The sequence below is a fragment of the Mus caroli genome, unplaced genomic scaffold (genome assembly GCF_978045245.1).
Source record: "Mus caroli unplaced genomic scaffold, Mus_caroli_1 scaffold_1, whole genome shotgun sequence".
NCBI lineage: Eukaryota > Metazoa > Chordata > Mammalia > Rodentia > Muridae > Mus > Mus caroli.
Genome location: NW_028227256.1, coordinates 130,886,512 through 130,902,024, shown reverse-complemented (window position 1 = coordinate 130,902,024; position 15,513 = coordinate 130,886,512). Strand labels below are relative to the sequence as shown.

The following is a 15,513-nucleotide window of genomic DNA, read 5'->3' as shown; positions in this document are numbered from 1 at the left end:
TTGGAAGAGCTGGAGAGAAATGTCCTAGAGGACAGACGAGTGGACAAGTGAGAGGCACAGAACCCCGGTGGAAATGGATGGTTTTGGAAGAGGGTGGTGACAAGGCCTTGTGGAGACCAAGTACAAGATGGTGGGATGTGCAGGTGCGCCAGCGGGAGAAGATGAATGAAGACCACAATAAGCGGCTGTCAGACACCGTGGACCGGTTGCTTAGTGAGTCCAACGAACGCCTGCAGCTCCACCTCAAGGAGCGAATGGCTGCCCTGGAGGAGAAGGTGAGGAAGCTGGGGTGAGCACAGTGGGCAGGGTGGGCATGGGTGGAGCCCAGTGGACTGGAGGAGTGGGATTGTGAGGAGTTAGTGTGTGGTGGTGGGGGGAAGGGCATATAAAAATAAGCATATTGGTAAAGCCACCTGAGCCACAACCAGGGAAGGGAGGAGCATCCCTGGCCAGGAAGGACCGTGCTGGTCTGGAGAGGTAGGGCTGGAAGAAGAAGACACCTGAGATCGGGGTCACTCCAAGATCAGAGTCAGGACCCCTGGCTCACAGCTGCTCTCCCTCAGAAAACGCTGACCCAGGAGTTGGAGAACTCCTGGTATAACATAGAAGAGCTACAGGTACCCAGCTGCTGGCTAGCCCTGCTCATGTGGGAGGCCTCAGGCACAGTGCCTGGTGTTCACGAAGCTGCTCTGCTAGCCACGTTGCTAGGTCACGCGCACACTATGCCATCGCCCGCCTGACACAGTAGCTATAGACTGTATATATGCTGTATCCATACAGAGGCCAGAGGGGCAGAGGCCATGGACATAGGCCATAGGGTTAGCTCAGACTCTGGGCCCACTGAAGGATCTGGTGGGAGCCTCTAACTTGTGTGAGGAAAGAGTCCTACCTGCTGGGGGTTAGCAGCCGCTGTCTTTAGCGGTGTGTGCCGCAAAGACCTGGTCCTCTTTGCCGCCTGGCTTCATTTGCCTTGCATTTGTCTGGTGGTGAGGCGCCAACTGGCCTGCAGAACTCTTCTCTAGGCAGGGTCGCACGGTTTCTGGCCCGGCCCCTCTGTCAATCTTCTGCTCCTTTCCCCGTCACACCTCTTCCTTGGTGTCATCCATGGCCCTAGCTTGGGGCCCTTGGCTTCAGACCTTGCAGTATGTTCTTCTCCTTTGCCCCACCTCTGTTCTCCTCTTTGCCCCTCTCTGACTTCCACTCTCCCCTCTCTGCCCCTCCCTGGCCCCATCCCACCCTGGGTCTGCCTGGCACAGGGCCGCCTGTCCGAAGAGATTGAGAAGCTGCGCCAAGAGGTGGACCAGCTGAAGGGTCGAGGGGGGCCGTTTGTGGATGGCATCCACTCCAGGTACTAGAGTGTGGGACTCAGTGCATGCTGGGTTATGGTCCTGAGTGGATCTTAAGAAAGGAGACTCCCCCATCAAAACACTGCCCAGAACCTCAGGGTCTTCCGTCCTGTCAGGAGGGGACACTGGGGCTCCGCGAGCTTGGCCAGCCCTTCAGCTCATCTGGGCACTTAGGAAGGGAGCATACCTCCTCTAGGGGGTGCTGAGAGGCCAGGAATCAATAGTGGTCCTTCTCTGCTGTGGGAGGAGGCCATGCTTCCTAGATCCTTGCCAGAGGGCACGCCCTTGCAGGGTCCACTGCATTACATGCTCTCCGTTATCCTGCAAGACCCTCCGTAGAGTTCACCACTCACTGAAGTTCTTGTGAGAGTCAAGGACCACCCAAGTTCAAGTAGGAGCCAGCGGACAGAGAGACACCAGGGAAACAAGTGAAACAAGGCAGTAACCCTCCTCCTGTTGGAAGTGGAGAAGCCACGTTTCTCCGTGGCCGCCATATCCCTTTACCTGAAAGCATTGTAAGACATGGCCAGTGGCGCTTGTAGCCATACTTGGTGAAGCAGTTGGCATTGAACTCAGTTCTCAGAGCATCAAGGTAGGGTGAAGAGGAAGATGACTGGATGCTACTGCCTAGGGTTCTTGACTCCTTCTGAGATGTGCTGATGCCTTCAGTTGGTGTTCTTGCTGCACCAGGACATGGACATTAGCTGTTAGGAAGGTGGTTACGAGAAACACACATGTATGTGTGCATAGGAGGTGCTTGTATGAGGGCAAAGGATGCTGGGCTGGAGGTGAGAGGCCTCTGGAGCTCTGAGGTGGTAGACATGCAAGTCTCATCTTCAAGCTCACTAGAAATTATGCTCTTGTATAGTGAGGAGGTGAAGAGGAGGTGGCAGGGACCTTTCTGACCTCTCCTTCCCCATTGGTTGACCAGAAGGAACAAGCTCTTGGTGAATGAGAACTGACCCAGAGCACACCAAAGTCCTTTGCTGCTGCTTGCTTTCCTTGCTGACTGGGAACTCTTGGCCTCACATGTTGAGTCACAGAATTGAAGTGGGGAAGCTAGGTTGGAGCGCCCTCTTCCCGGGTGCATGGTATAGATTGTAGGCTCCTTTGCCTCTCTGTATGAGGCTCCATCAAGGCTTCTGAACTGAGTAGCCATTGTGGAAGAATCCCAGAGAAGGCTTCTCAATACCAGACATTGTTCCAGGTGCCCTAAGGTCTTGCACTTGGGACAGACTTGTTGGGCAGCCAGAGTGGACTCTCTAACTTGTATCTGTGATTTAGCTTTGGGGGTCTTCAAAGCTCCCTAGTGGTGTAGAGGACACACCTGTGTGAATCTGAGCCAGGTGTTCAGTTCAGGTTATCAGGAAACCTGCAGAGAGCGGCTAGAGAGAAAACCAAGATGCGAAGACCTCCAGACTTGAACGGCCCTTAGAGCTCCTGTCTTTAGATTCATCTTTGTCCCCTGGGCCAGGAGCCCTCCTGCATGGCTGTGATCGCAAAAGCCCAAGGCCTTCCACTTGAATGCCTCTCTGACAGGGGGCTCAACTTCTTCAAAAGCATCCTAACACTTGTCAGGAGACGATCCTGCTCACGCAGAATGGTCCACCGCTCCCTACAGCATCCTCCCTTGGGTCCATTTGACCTACCCCCCCCAGTACCAGGGCTTAAGTGGAGCCTCGTGCCTCCGTGGCAGCTCTTCTGATGTTTGAAACAGCTGTATCCCAGACTGCTTCTCTCCAAACTGGCCATTCCCCAGTCGTTGGGCCCCGTGAGTATAGGCTGGGGCTATCAGTCTTCAGGGCCCGTCTTTCTCTCCTGCCACTCAAGGTCACACGTGGGCAGCGCAGCAGATGTGAGGTTCTCACTGAGTACAGCCACACACGCGCCCCCAGGTCTGCATCGACTCTATTCGGCGCTGAGGGATGAATCTGCCAAGGTAAGGGGTAGAGGGATATGTGTGGGGGTCTCCCTGGGGAATGTGGGGTCAGTTCAGCCGTGTGTCTGGCTCCAGTTACAGACGACTGGCGTGTGGTGCAAAGCCTCGCCCAGCCTTCTCCCCTGTCAATGACAGCTGCAGCCTTGGGGTTGGGACTCTTGTCAGCTGCAACAGCTGTGACATGCCCACCCCCCTTACCTCAGCCTCCCAGTGGGCAAGAGGTAAGGAGTGGAAGGCGGCCAGTGGTCTCTGAGGCCCCACTACAGCATGTGAGTGTGTGCCTGGCTGTGCACCATTCATTTCTGGTGGCCAGAGAGGGGACTGGAAGGGTAAAGTGGAATTAATGAGCTTCCTGGAACAAAAGCATGGCTTATAGTGTCGAGGAGGGAGAGATGGCAGATTAACTGACCCCCCAGGCAATGGCACCTGAGAATCAGCTGGGAGTTTACACTGTTGTACAGGAAGATGGGGTGGGGGGCAGGGAAAGAGAAGGGGCAGAAGAGGGCCAGCTGTCCGCCAATTGCCAGTCCTCATCTGTTCTGGGGCCCTAGAGTATGAGCACAGAGAAAGAGGGAACACCTAGTCGGATGGGGAGAAAGTCATCTTCACCTAATCTGAGCTTGGTGTGTAGGTGCGTTAGCATACTTGGAAGGCTGAGGCAGGTGGCTTGTGAGCCAGGTGGGGCAACATGACTAGAACCCATTGAAAGAAGTGGGGAGGAGGAAGGAAAGAAGGAAAGAAGGAAGGAAGGAAGAAAGGAAGGAAAGAAGAATGAACAAAAGAAAGGAAGAAGCAAATAAACAACCATACACACAGGGAGGTAGCATGCATGAGGGCAGCCAGGTAGAGAGGCAGGCAGGCAGGCATTGGGAACCAGGCAGGCAAGCAGGGAAGCAGGAAAGCAGAGAGAGGCAGGCAGACAAGAGGCATGCATGCATGCATGCATGCACGCAGGAAGCTAGGCAGGGAGGCATGCATGCATGCAGGAAGCTAGGCAGGGAGGCATACATACATACAGGAAGCTAGGCAGGGAGGCAGGCAGGCATGCAGGAAGCTAGGCAGGGAGGCATGCAGGCATGCAGAAAGCTATGTGGAGAGGCAGGCAGGCAGAGAGGCAAGCAGGCTGGGATGCAGGTGAATCTGGTCACAGTCTGAAGGCCTCTTCTTTCCTACCTCTCCTGACTCTTTACTCCACTGTTTATAAGAACACAGCAGCTGCTTAGATGCTCCATGCAAAAGAGGCAGAGGCTGAAATGCAGCACTGGGGTGGGGTGGGGGATGGGGAGTGGGGCATAGGGATGGGGACACAGGACACTTGAGCCCTGGGTCAAAGAGGCTGTGTCAGAGCCCTTCTCTGGTCACATCTTCATCAGGCTTCCGGAGGAGGTGCAGGGTTCTAGCCCCTAGCTTTCCAGGGTTCTTACTGCCGCTCCTTTCCTTCGCTAAGGACTGGAAGCCATCGCCACTGCCAGGGGTGTTGGGCGCCACCACGCCTGCCTTTGACAGTGACCCTGAGATCTCTGATGTGGATGAGGTGGGCACTCAGGTCGATGTCATCTCACCCAGTGGCCATTCGGATGCCCAGACCCTGGCCATGATGCTACAGGAGCAGCTAGATGCCATCAACCAGGAGATCAGGTGGGGTGGGAGTGAAGCTGCCTGGGAGGATGGGCCCTTTGGGTGGGGCACTGCAGGAGAAGTATTGACTCCTGTCCAGGGACACTCTGTGGGTACCAGGCAAGGATTCGGGCCTTATATTGACCCCAGAGGGGCAGGGCTACAGATGACTCTAGGTGTCATCTGTCCCCTCTGGGCTGGGAGGTGGCTGGGCTTGGGAAGATGGAGTTGTCTGTGTTCCTGGTATTCAGTATGCCCGTGAAGAAGCCAGCTCAGGGTGGGAGCTTTGTCAGTGTTATGGTTAGTCAAGAGGGGTTTAGCGATTTACTTACAGTTGCTAAGTGGCTGAGCCTAGACAGGGTAAAGGTAAGTACAGGTAGAAGCTCTCCAGTGCCTCTCATGCCTCTCAGTCTATAAGGCCACATCAAATGGAACCGGAGACAGGGAAAGTTGTCAAAACCTTTACTTCATCCTGTGTCTCTAGCCAGCTTATTTATGGTACTGTCCATGCAGCGAGGTGAAACTGACAAGCTTGTTGACGTCAGACTTTGAAATTTGAGAAATCAGCATCAAGACACACATGCAAATACAAGACTCCAGTGTGGACCTCTGTAGAGTATCCCAGTAGCCATAGCTACCATTTACTGTCCCAGCAGATTTTCAAGAGAAAAGACATTTGAATGGCTTCAGAGTGGGGAAGGTATCGTCTCAGAATAAGGACATGCCCCTCTCTGAAGCCCAGTTGGCATCTTTCCATCAGTGGGTGTGATGGAAAGCATATGCACAGCTTTCCCTGAGTGCCCCTTGGGCACAACACACCATCTCCCGTGTTTCTCATTCACAATGAAACAGAGGTACCTAATTAGAGGCTGGCATGAATTTACAAATGCCCTGTTTGGGCATAAACATGATCCCAATAGAGGCGTGTACTGGGAGCAAAGGCCGCTCAAGGTCACTCCTGTAGTTAGTGCACCTCAGAGATTCCCGCTGAGATGGGTCATAGTTCATGGACCAAGTACCTCCTTCCAGAAATTGGCTTTTGTTAAACTGGGAAGGTGACTGGCCAAAGTGACCTGGGAGCCCTGGTGGTGCCTACGGGTGTTGCCCACCTTTGGTGCTAGGGTGCTTAGTGCAAGGCTGTACCTAGCAGCACCCTGGTTTTCTGAGCAGGATGATCCAGGAGGAGAAGGAGTCCACTGAGCTTCGAGCTGAGGAGATTGAGACCCGTGTAACCAGCGGCAGCATGGAGGCCCTCAACCTGACCCAGCTGCGCAAGCGCGGCTCTATCCCCACCTCTCTGACCGCCCTTTCCCTGGCCAGTGCATCTCCACCGCTCAGTGGCCGCTCCACACCCAAGCTCACTTCCCGAAGCGCTGCCCAGGATCTGGACCGAATGGGGGTCATGACCCTGGTGAGTCTGGGTGGTGGTTGAGAGGCCCTGAGACCCTTAGGCCCGTGGATGCCATTCTGGCATCTTTTGCCTGTGACATGACATGCCAGGTCACCAGCATGCCCTTCTGGGTAGGAAGGGCTTTGTAACATCCTCCCTGCTCCCTGCTTTGGATGATCACAGTAGGCTTAAAGCCACACCCCACTGTCTGGCTGCTCTCTCTTCTCGGGAGGGGATTTATCTTTCCAGGTGCTCCGTTCCTTCCGTTCCTTCCGCTGTGGTACTTTTTCCAGGCTGGTGTGCGTCCATGGCTCCTCTGCTCCCATCCTAAGCAGGCTCGCCCTGTCCTCTTTCTCTCTTTCAGCCCAGCGACTTAAGAAAGCATAGGAGGAAGCTGCTGGTGAGTGCTTCCCACACCAGGTACTAGCTTACACCAGGTACTAGTGGGTTACAGGGTTACCAGCGTCCAGACCCTTTCCTCTGGCCTTCTGCCCCTGGCCCTGGGGTCTGAGTTTACCTTGAGAGGCCACAGGGCCTCCCTGAAGCCTTCTCTGGTTCTCTGATCCCCGCCTTGTCTGGGCTGGGTAGGCAGGCCCCAGCTCTCTCCCTCTACCCCCTGACAACCCCACTGTCTGTTCAGTCGCCAGTGTCTCGGGAAGAGAACCGAGAGGATAAAGCCACCATAAAATGTGAGACTTCTCCTCCTTCCTCACCCAGGACGCTGCGGCTAGAGAAGCTTGGCCACCCTGGCCTGAGTCAAGAGGAGGGCAAGAGGTGAGTGAGCAGGGCAGGCACTACCTCTGGTCTCTGTCCCGCAGCCTTGGAGGGGCTGCATCTCACCTGCCATAGGTGCCTGACTGCTTCATTTCTGCTTGGGACACCATCAGAGATTGATGTCCCCACATCTCCCTCAGTCACCTGCTTTGGCTCCACCCACTCCCATCCACCCACTCCCTATCAGTAACAATGATAGTTACTGCCTTCCTGAAGTCTAACTTCCATCTCTCTTGCTGCAATTGAAGTGTGTTTCTTCTTATTCACCCCTTCCTGGCTGTCATCCTGTAGTGCCTTGGAGGGTCAGGACAGCAACCCCAGCAGCAGCAACAGCAGCCAGGACTCCCTGCACAAGGGCGCCAAGCGCAAGGGCATCAAGTCATCCATTGGCCGCCTGTTTGGGAAGAAGGAGAAGGGCAGGCTGATCCAGCTGAGTCGGGATGCCACGGGCCATGGTCTCTGCCTTTCACCCAGAGAGCTGGGCGGGTACTGGGGAGTCAGCTTCCGGAGGGCCTGCTTTGTTTGCCTGTCCTGGGGCTTGTGGGTAGGAACCAGATGCCAACAGCTTCCAGCTCTGGAGAGAGGGAGGTTTTCATAGAGTTGTGTCATGCTGGACTGGGTTACCTCATGAGGTGCTAGGCTCCTGTGCCTAAGAGTGCCAGGCGGTGGCTGCTGTTCACTGACCTGACGTGCTGCAGAGGCGAATCTCTGTGGAGGCAAAGATGGCTCCCTGTAGCTGCTTCCTCTGTGGAGCATTTCTGTTGGGCATTCTAGGACCTGAGGGCAACCATCCTGGCTCTCTTTCATTTAATTAACTAATTAAATAACTTCCGTGTGTGTGTGTGTGTGTGTGTGTGTGTGTGTGTGTGTATGCATGCATGCATTTATCTTATCTATTTATTTATTTTTGTTGGTCGTGTTTGGTTCTGTCCTAGGTCTCTGGGCCATCCAGCCTCTGTTTCCTGCCCCTCCGGGCAGTGTCACATGTGGGCTCCCCCTTGTGTCATGGGCCCAGCTCTGAAGAGTTGGATTGCCACTAGCTCTGACTCCTAAGTGCATCTGAGTTTTCACAGGATGAAATCTTCTGCTTTGTTTGTTTGTTCCATTATCAGGGATTGAACTTGGGGCCTCCTACATACTAGAAAAGTGCTCTACCACTGGGCGATATCCCTAGGCCTCTGTTTAAGATTGGGTTTCATTATGGCCTTGAAATTCACTCTGTTGTCAATGCTGGCCTTGAACTTATGATCCTTCTGCCTCAGTTTCTTAGTTGCTGGGATTATAGGCCTGGGTTACCAGGCTGGGTTCTAATTATAATTTAATGTTTATTTATTATTATTATTTGTGTGTGTGTGCGTGTGTGTGTGCACACGTGCGTATGCATGTGCGTGAGAGTTTGAGATAGAGCCTTGCTATGTGCCCTTGATTGGTCTGGTACTTGCTGTATATCCTATGATAGGCTTAAACTCATAGTAATCCCCCTGTCTCTGCCTCCTGAGTGCTGAGATTACAGATTCTGTGGCCTTTTGTTGCTGGAGAAGATGGTTGGGCAGGCGTGGCCCTTCTGACACCATGCGCGGTGGAAAGCTGTGCTTCTGCCTGGCCTGTGAGAGGCACACACTAAACCCTCGCCCTCCACCCTTGCTCTACTTCCCCCTCCCTCTCTCTTCCTCTCTCGTCTGTCCACCATTTCCCCAGTCATTATCTACACATTAAGTAACCCCATTTCAGCACAATATAAGGGGGTGGCGCCATAACTCAGGGGGCCTGGCAGCTGATTAAAAAAGGAAAAACAATGAAATTATCCCAAAACACTGTGTTGTAGAGATGGCCCAGGTGTTGCAGGACCCAGCAGTAGCCATGGAAGGGCTGGAGAAGGGGACAGGTATCCTCTCCCAGACAGCTCTGAGCTGAAGCCTGTAGGGTGACAGAATTTGGCCAAGACAAGAAAGGTGGGGTTGGGGCGGGGGAGAGGGTACAGCTTGAGGAAGGGAAAGACATGGGGAAAAGACCAGTGTGTGCCACTGTCCACTGTAGAGGAGGAAGAGGCAGGAAGATTGGGGCAGAGGTATGGATGGCTGGCCTAGCCCATCTCCTGAGCCTGAGAGGAGAGTCAGAAATCCCCCAGTGACTGGAGCATTGAAGAATCTCTCAGGGCAAGAACTTGATCAGCCGGAAGAAAGGAACCTATGGACCTAAATGCATAATTAGACCTTCTTTGACTTCACATCCCTGGAAAGGTGTGAATCAGAACACAGCAATCTGAGAAAAGAAGAGGACGAGGAGGGTAGGAATCTCACTCAGCCTGGAAGCGGGGCAGAGCAGGCAGGAAGGGAGTGGAGCCAGCGACAGAAAGGTCTGCTCGGTGGCAGAGGCAACCTGCAAGAGGTGTGATTTCTCGTTCCTCACCCAGCGCTGACAGCTAAGCTTGTCCGTCTTGCACTGCTGCTGCCGTGTGGATAGAGTGGCCAGGCCTACAGTGACTTCAGTGACAATGCCCTCTCCCAGGAATTCTCCAGGGTTTCATCCTGAATCTGGGAGATTGTCAGTAGGAGAGAGTGAAGGGGAGTTCCCCTTTGTGGTCTGTGCAAGTGAATGCACCTGGGGAGAGGCTGGTGTGCAAGAGAGGCACCCAGAGATGGTGCATGCATGTGTGTGTGTGTGTGTGCGCGTGTACATGCATATACACAAAGAGTGAGACAGAAAAGTAGAGGGAGAGAAAGAGAGGGAGAGACAGACAGACAGATAGACAGGTCTCTCTTACACACACACACACACACACACACACACACACACATACACACACACAGTGTATGATAGACAGAGTGTAGCCAGAGAGATTGCCCAAGAGATTGATCTCTCAGTAGTTTCTTTATCAAGTCAGGATAGTCCTTTCTGAATTCTTTGCTCTGTCCATTCATATTTTCACTTGGGGTTTGCTTTGCACCTTGGCTTAGAGGCGTAATGGGCTCTGCCTAGGGATCTAGAGTGGACCAACTCTGGTCCATCTTGCTGGAAACACTCCCAGGGCTCAGGATCCCCCAGGGATGAATCAACCAGTGGCACTCTGGGGCTGCCTGGAATGCGGAGACTTCGGGGGTAGCCCCGGGAATGAGACGGGGACCTGTCAGCTTTGCTTGGGTTGCTCTGTGTGTGTGTGTGTGTGTGTATGTGTGTGTGTGAGGACCTGTCAGCTTTGCTTGGGTTGCTCTGTGTGTGTGTGTGTGTGTGAGGACCTGTCAGCTTTCCTTGGGTTGCTCTCTGTGTGTGTGTGTGTGTGTGTGTGTGTGGACCTGTCAGCTTTGCTTGGGTTGCTCTGTGTGTGTGTGTGTGTGTGTGTGTGGACCTGTCAGCTTTGCTTGGGTTGCTCTGTGTGTGTGTGTGTGTGTGTGTGTGAGGACCTGTCAGCTTTGCTTGGGTTGCTCTGTGTGTGTGTGTGTGTGTGTGTGTGAGGACCTGTCAGCTTTGCTTGGGTTGCTCTGTGTGTGTGTGTGTGTGTGTGTGAGGACCTGTTAGCTTTGCTTGGGTTGCTCTGTGTGTGTGTGTGTGTGTGTGTGTGTGTGTGTGTGTGTGTGGACCTGTCAGCTTTGCTTGGGTTGCTCTGTGTGTGTGTGTGTGTGTGTGAGGACCTGTCAGCTTTGCTTGGGTTGCTCTGTGTGTGTGTGTGTGTGTGTGTGTGGACCTGTCAGCTTTGCTTGGGTTGCTCTGTGTGTGTGTGTGTGTGTGTGAGGACCTGTCAGCTTTGCTTGGGTTGCTCTGTGTGTGTGTGTGTGTGTGTGTGTGTGTGAGGACCTGTCAGCTTTGCTTGGGTTGCTCTGTGTGTGTGTGTGTGTGTGTGTGAGAGGACCTGTCAGCTTTGCTTGGGTTGCTCTGTGTGTGTGTGTGTGTGTGTGTGAGGACCTGTCAGCTTTGCTTGGGTTGTGCTCTCTCTCTCTCTCTCTCTCTTGGGTTGCTCTCTCTCTCTCTCTCTCTCTCTCTCTCTCTCTGTGTGTGTGTGTGTGTGTGTGTGTAGAAGGCGCCTTCTGCTGCTGCTTCGTTTTCTAGGTCCAGGCCAAGGCAGAAGCAGAAGGGCTGCTGACATATTCATGTCTTCCTTTCCAGTTCTGCTCACAGACTCAGAGCTCAGTCTGCAGGAACCAATGGTACCTGCCAAGTTGGGGACCCAGGCAGAGAAGGACCGGCGACTGAAAAAGAAGTAAGAGCCTCGGACTAAGGTGCTACTAGGGTGGCCCGGGCCCCCAGCTGCTTTTCCTCCTCCCATTTTGAGCTCAGAGAGATAGAGTCCAGCAAGACTTGGTCCATGCGGGCACACCTGAGCAGTCCCGAGTTGAGAACGAGGCCTCAGGATGATCCCAGGGAACAGGAATCAGGAAGGCTGTGGGAGAGTAATCCGGGGCCCATGGTTCTCTTGCAGGGCACATGGAGATGCCTAAGTCACTGTGTGTGAGGTGTGAGGACACTGTGGGCATGCAGGGTGTTTCCCACTTTGAAGTTTCATATTGCTTCAGGCATAGAGCAGAAGAATTCAAGGGTGGGGATCGGGGGAAGAGTGAAACGGCAGCTCTTGGCCCAGCCTGGAGTGGTCCCCAGGACTCAGCCTGGTTGAGAGAACAAAACACTAGTGAGCCTGTTGTTCCTCCCCCAAGACACCAGCTGCTTGAAGATGCTCGCCGAAAAGGAATGCCCTTTGCCCAATGGGATGGCCCCACGGTGGTCTCCTGGCTGGAGGTGAGCCTGGGCAATGGAGATGCTCTGGGATCTGGAGGGAGGACCATGTGAGGGCGGGTTTCCCCATTCCTACCTGAGAGGACAGTCCTCTGTGAACCCAAGTCACTTGTGTCTGCTCTTGGGGTTTGCTTTGCACACAGGTTTGGTGGGATGAGGACTCCTAAGCAGCAGGTGTGATGTCTCTGTAACTTCACCAGAGTATTTCTCCCACGTGTGTGCCATACCAAGAACGAGGGAGCAAGTTACAGAGACATCAGTCTTTCACAGGCAGACTCGCTCTCCCACCAGGCTGCCCCAGGAGTAACCACCCAAATGATGCTGAGTTGTTCCCCTGTGCCCGATGTCTGTAGCTCTGGGTGGGGATGCCTGCCTGGTATGTGGCGGCCTGCCGGGCCAATGTCAAGAGTGGCGCCATCATGTCCGCCCTGTCGGACACGGAGATCCAGCGGGAGATCGGCATCAGCAATGCCCTGCACAGGCTCAAGCTCCGCCTGGCCATCCAGGAGATGGTGTCACTGACGAGCCCTTCAGCTCCACCTACCTCCAGGACTGTGAGTAGCCTCCTTCATCCTCAGGTCCACAAAGGCCCTGACATAGTATTTGCACAGTCTCCCACTGGTCTTTAGGAAGGCGGGAGCACTGAGCCCTGCTTTAACCTCCCATCTCTACCAGTCTCCCCGGTCTTCAGGGGGGTACACTGTTGATTCTGGGAGGATCCTTGGAGATCTGGTTCTCTGCCTCCCATGGGTCACCCATAGGCTCCCTTTCCCCATGCCTACCTGACAATAACTACAGATCTGGGGACAGTTTCTAGGATAGATTGTGTAGAGCTAGCCTGTGGGGAGCTATAGGCTCGGCACATGGGAGGAGTCAGGGAAGGGAAAGTTGTACTTGGGGCCTCCTCTGGGGGTCTTGAGGGGTGGGGTTGGGGCATCAGGGACTAGGATGCCTTCCTCTCTGCCTACAGTCTTCAGGGAATGTCTGGGTGACCCACGAAGAGATGGAAACTCTGGCAACATCTACCAAAACAGTGAGTCTGCCCCTTGGCCCGAGGACCAGTGACACCCATGAAGATTAAGTGGAAGGTGTGGGAAGCCAGAGGGGCTGGCAGAGATCTAGTATCCCTGATGTTGCCTGGTTCTGTTCTCAGGGTGGAGGATTGTGCGTAGCAAGATGAGATTGGGAATCATATGTTGCAGGCTCCGTTCCAGCAGTCCCTTAGTGGCATTGGGCTACAGAAAGCTCTTCCCTGTTATGGGCCTGAGTCACAAACCCCATGTTCATGGCCTGGTCTTAGGGAGCAATCAAACCCGGGAACCAGGAAACATGTTTTTGCTACATAAACATGTTTCCCTCACCACAATTATGCATGTATACACCAGCTTTCTCAATGGACCCAACTAGCTATTCTGGTCACCCACTAGCTACTGGGATGTCTCTCCTCCTCTTTTGGGGAAGCCTGGGTGGAGGCTCCAGGTTTCTTGACTTTCATGTCTCCCCTGACATGCGGCACTGGTTCCGGCTAGGACAGTGAGGAGGGCAGCTGGGCCCAGGTAAGACCCCTCCTCCCGCATCAGAACTGCTACTCTGTGAAGGTCAAGGCAGCATCCCCACACCAGCCACTAAATGACACAGCTGGCCAAGTCCAGTGTGTGCATGTCCTTGTCACACGCGGAGCCCTGAACAAAGTTCCTTCCCCTCCCTACCCCCAAACTCCCTTTTTCATTCTTTTTCTGCTTTCCTAGGATGACAGGTGAGGAGTTCTGGGGGGCTGAGCCCCCAGCATGCTGGAGCCTTCACAATTGGACTCTCTGTTCATGAGCGATGAGTCTTAGATTCAGACAGTCCTCTTCCAGTCCTTATCCTTCCAAAGGTCACTTTCGTGAGCATCTATTAGGATTGGCCGGTCTAAAGTTTCTCAATGAGTGAAGGGATGACATTAATGAGAGGTTTGATGGAATAAAAGGAAGGATGATGTTTTCAAACACAGTGACAGTGTGGGACAGTGGCTGCTGTGGTGGAGAGTGAGGCAGGGCAGTCATGCTTGCTCTCCCTGACCACGCTATCGGCCTACACAGAATTCACTCCATAGATCAGGCTGTCCTTTGAACTCAGAGATCCACCTGCCTCTTCCCATTAAGTGTTGGGATTAAAGGCATGAGCCACCACCACCAGGCTAACGCCTTCGTTCTTATAGTAGAAGGGTGGTAGACAGTTGGGTATAGCAACTGTGTGTGGGCAGGGCAGTGGGGAACAGGACGCAGGGGAAAGGGCAGAGGCTCTCCTAGTTCTGCACTTGGATGCAGACTACAGAGGATAACTTCATTTGTCTGCTTGGTAACAAACATATTCTATTCGGTGTACAATTTTACATATATTAGCACGTGCAGTTTCCCTTTAAAACAGAACAGCTCACTGTGAAAACATCTAGCAGGGTATGGGAAAGGTGTTTGAGGGTTGCTCAACTGAAAACTGAACTGTCCCTGTTTGCTCTCTGTAGAGGTAATGCCTTGTAGTGCAGGCTTCTTGAGGCAAGTGACATCATGAGTGGGAACATTAATAAAGGACCTGGAGAATTGCCCAAGTGATGACCTGGCCTTTGGGGAAGCACACTGGCTATTCAAGCACAGGCTACTCTGTGCTTCCCCCCCCTTGCCTTCAGCCAACATTCAGTCATTCTCTGGACTTCGAAGCTAGCCATTCCCCAGAGTCGGGCTGGCATCCTTGGCAGATCCACTATACCCTGGCTGCCTCTCCTCTGGCTCAGCAGGCTTGAGGTTGACATAAGTTGGCAAGTTGTCTATACATCACTACACACCGCCTTCCAGAGGTGGCAGGAAGGGCTCTGTTTTTCTTACTCCTTGGACAATTGCTCTTGTTCATTGATGTAGGCCAGAAGTTCTTGACCCGTGGGTCACAGTTGCTTTGGGGGTCAGATATCAGATGGTTACATTATGATTCATAACAATAGCAAATTACAGTTATGAAATAGCAATGAAGTTATTTTATGGTTGGGAGTCACCACAAGGTGAAGAACTGCAAACGGTCGCTGCATTAGGATGCCTGAGGACCCCTGGTGTAGACAGCTGATACCTGAGTAGACTTGGGTCATTCTGAGATCCTGAAATACTTCTGTTACCTCCGATCACTATCAGCTCCTTAGTACAAATAAACTGAAATGTTATTGAACAGCATGGGTGAAGGGGTGATTGGTATTTCTCCCTAATAGATATGCTACCTGTAACCTGCTGGCACTGCCTGCCTCCCAACCCCCACTTCCCCCATCCTCTTTCCTCTCATGTCCCCAGACCCTGGCCTATGGAGACATGAATCACGAGTGGATTGGAAATGAATGGCTGCCCAGCCTGGGGCTCCCTCAGTACCGTAGTTACTTCATGGAGTGCCTGGTGGATGCTCGCATGCTGGATCACCTCACCAAGAAGGACCTGCGTGTCCACCTCAAGATGGTGGACAGTTTCCATAGGTGAGCCAGGCTGGAGCCAGGGCCGCCTCCCTGGTGGTGTGATGTCTCCCCCAGCCCTGGGGCTCTGTCTTCAGAAATGGAGGGGGCCCCTGTCTCTTTCCGGGGCCTGTTTTGGGTGGTAATAACTTTCTCTGTTATGAAACTCCCTCATATTCTAGTATTCTACAGGTTGTGGATTTGATCCTGTCACCTTTAACCCTTAGGACACACACAGGTCGTTGTTTTCAATAGCATC

General features: G+C 53.4%; 1 protein-coding gene across 3 annotated transcripts in view; it reads left to right on the top strand.

Annotated features, from left to right (window-relative positions):
• Ppfia4 (PPFI scaffold protein A4) overlaps positions 1-15,513 on the top strand; it is a 48,738-nt gene that overhangs the window by 20,592 nt on the left and 12,633 nt on the right. For all 3 annotated transcript variants that reach the window (XM_029480637.2, XM_085841272.1, XM_085841274.1), the window contains exons 11-24: positions 144-275; positions 1,257-1,348; positions 3,177-3,285; positions 4,733-4,923; positions 6,073-6,313; positions 6,657-6,692; positions 6,933-7,066; positions 7,358-7,521; positions 11,168-11,261; positions 11,713-11,794; positions 12,145-12,345; positions 12,762-12,824; positions 13,321-13,347; positions 15,103-15,278. In XM_029480637.2, coding sequence (XP_029336497.1) covers positions 144-275; positions 1,257-1,348; positions 3,177-3,285; positions 4,733-4,923; positions 6,073-6,313; positions 6,657-6,692; positions 6,933-7,066; positions 7,358-7,521; positions 11,168-11,261; positions 11,713-11,794; positions 12,145-12,345; positions 12,762-12,824; positions 13,321-13,347; positions 15,103-15,278 — 1,742 coding nt within the window. The remainder of the gene's footprint in view (positions 1-143; positions 276-1,256; positions 1,349-3,176; positions 3,286-4,732; positions 4,924-6,072; positions 6,314-6,656; positions 6,693-6,932; positions 7,067-7,357; positions 7,522-11,167; positions 11,262-11,712; positions 11,795-12,144; positions 12,346-12,761; positions 12,825-13,320; positions 13,348-15,102; positions 15,279-15,513) is intronic.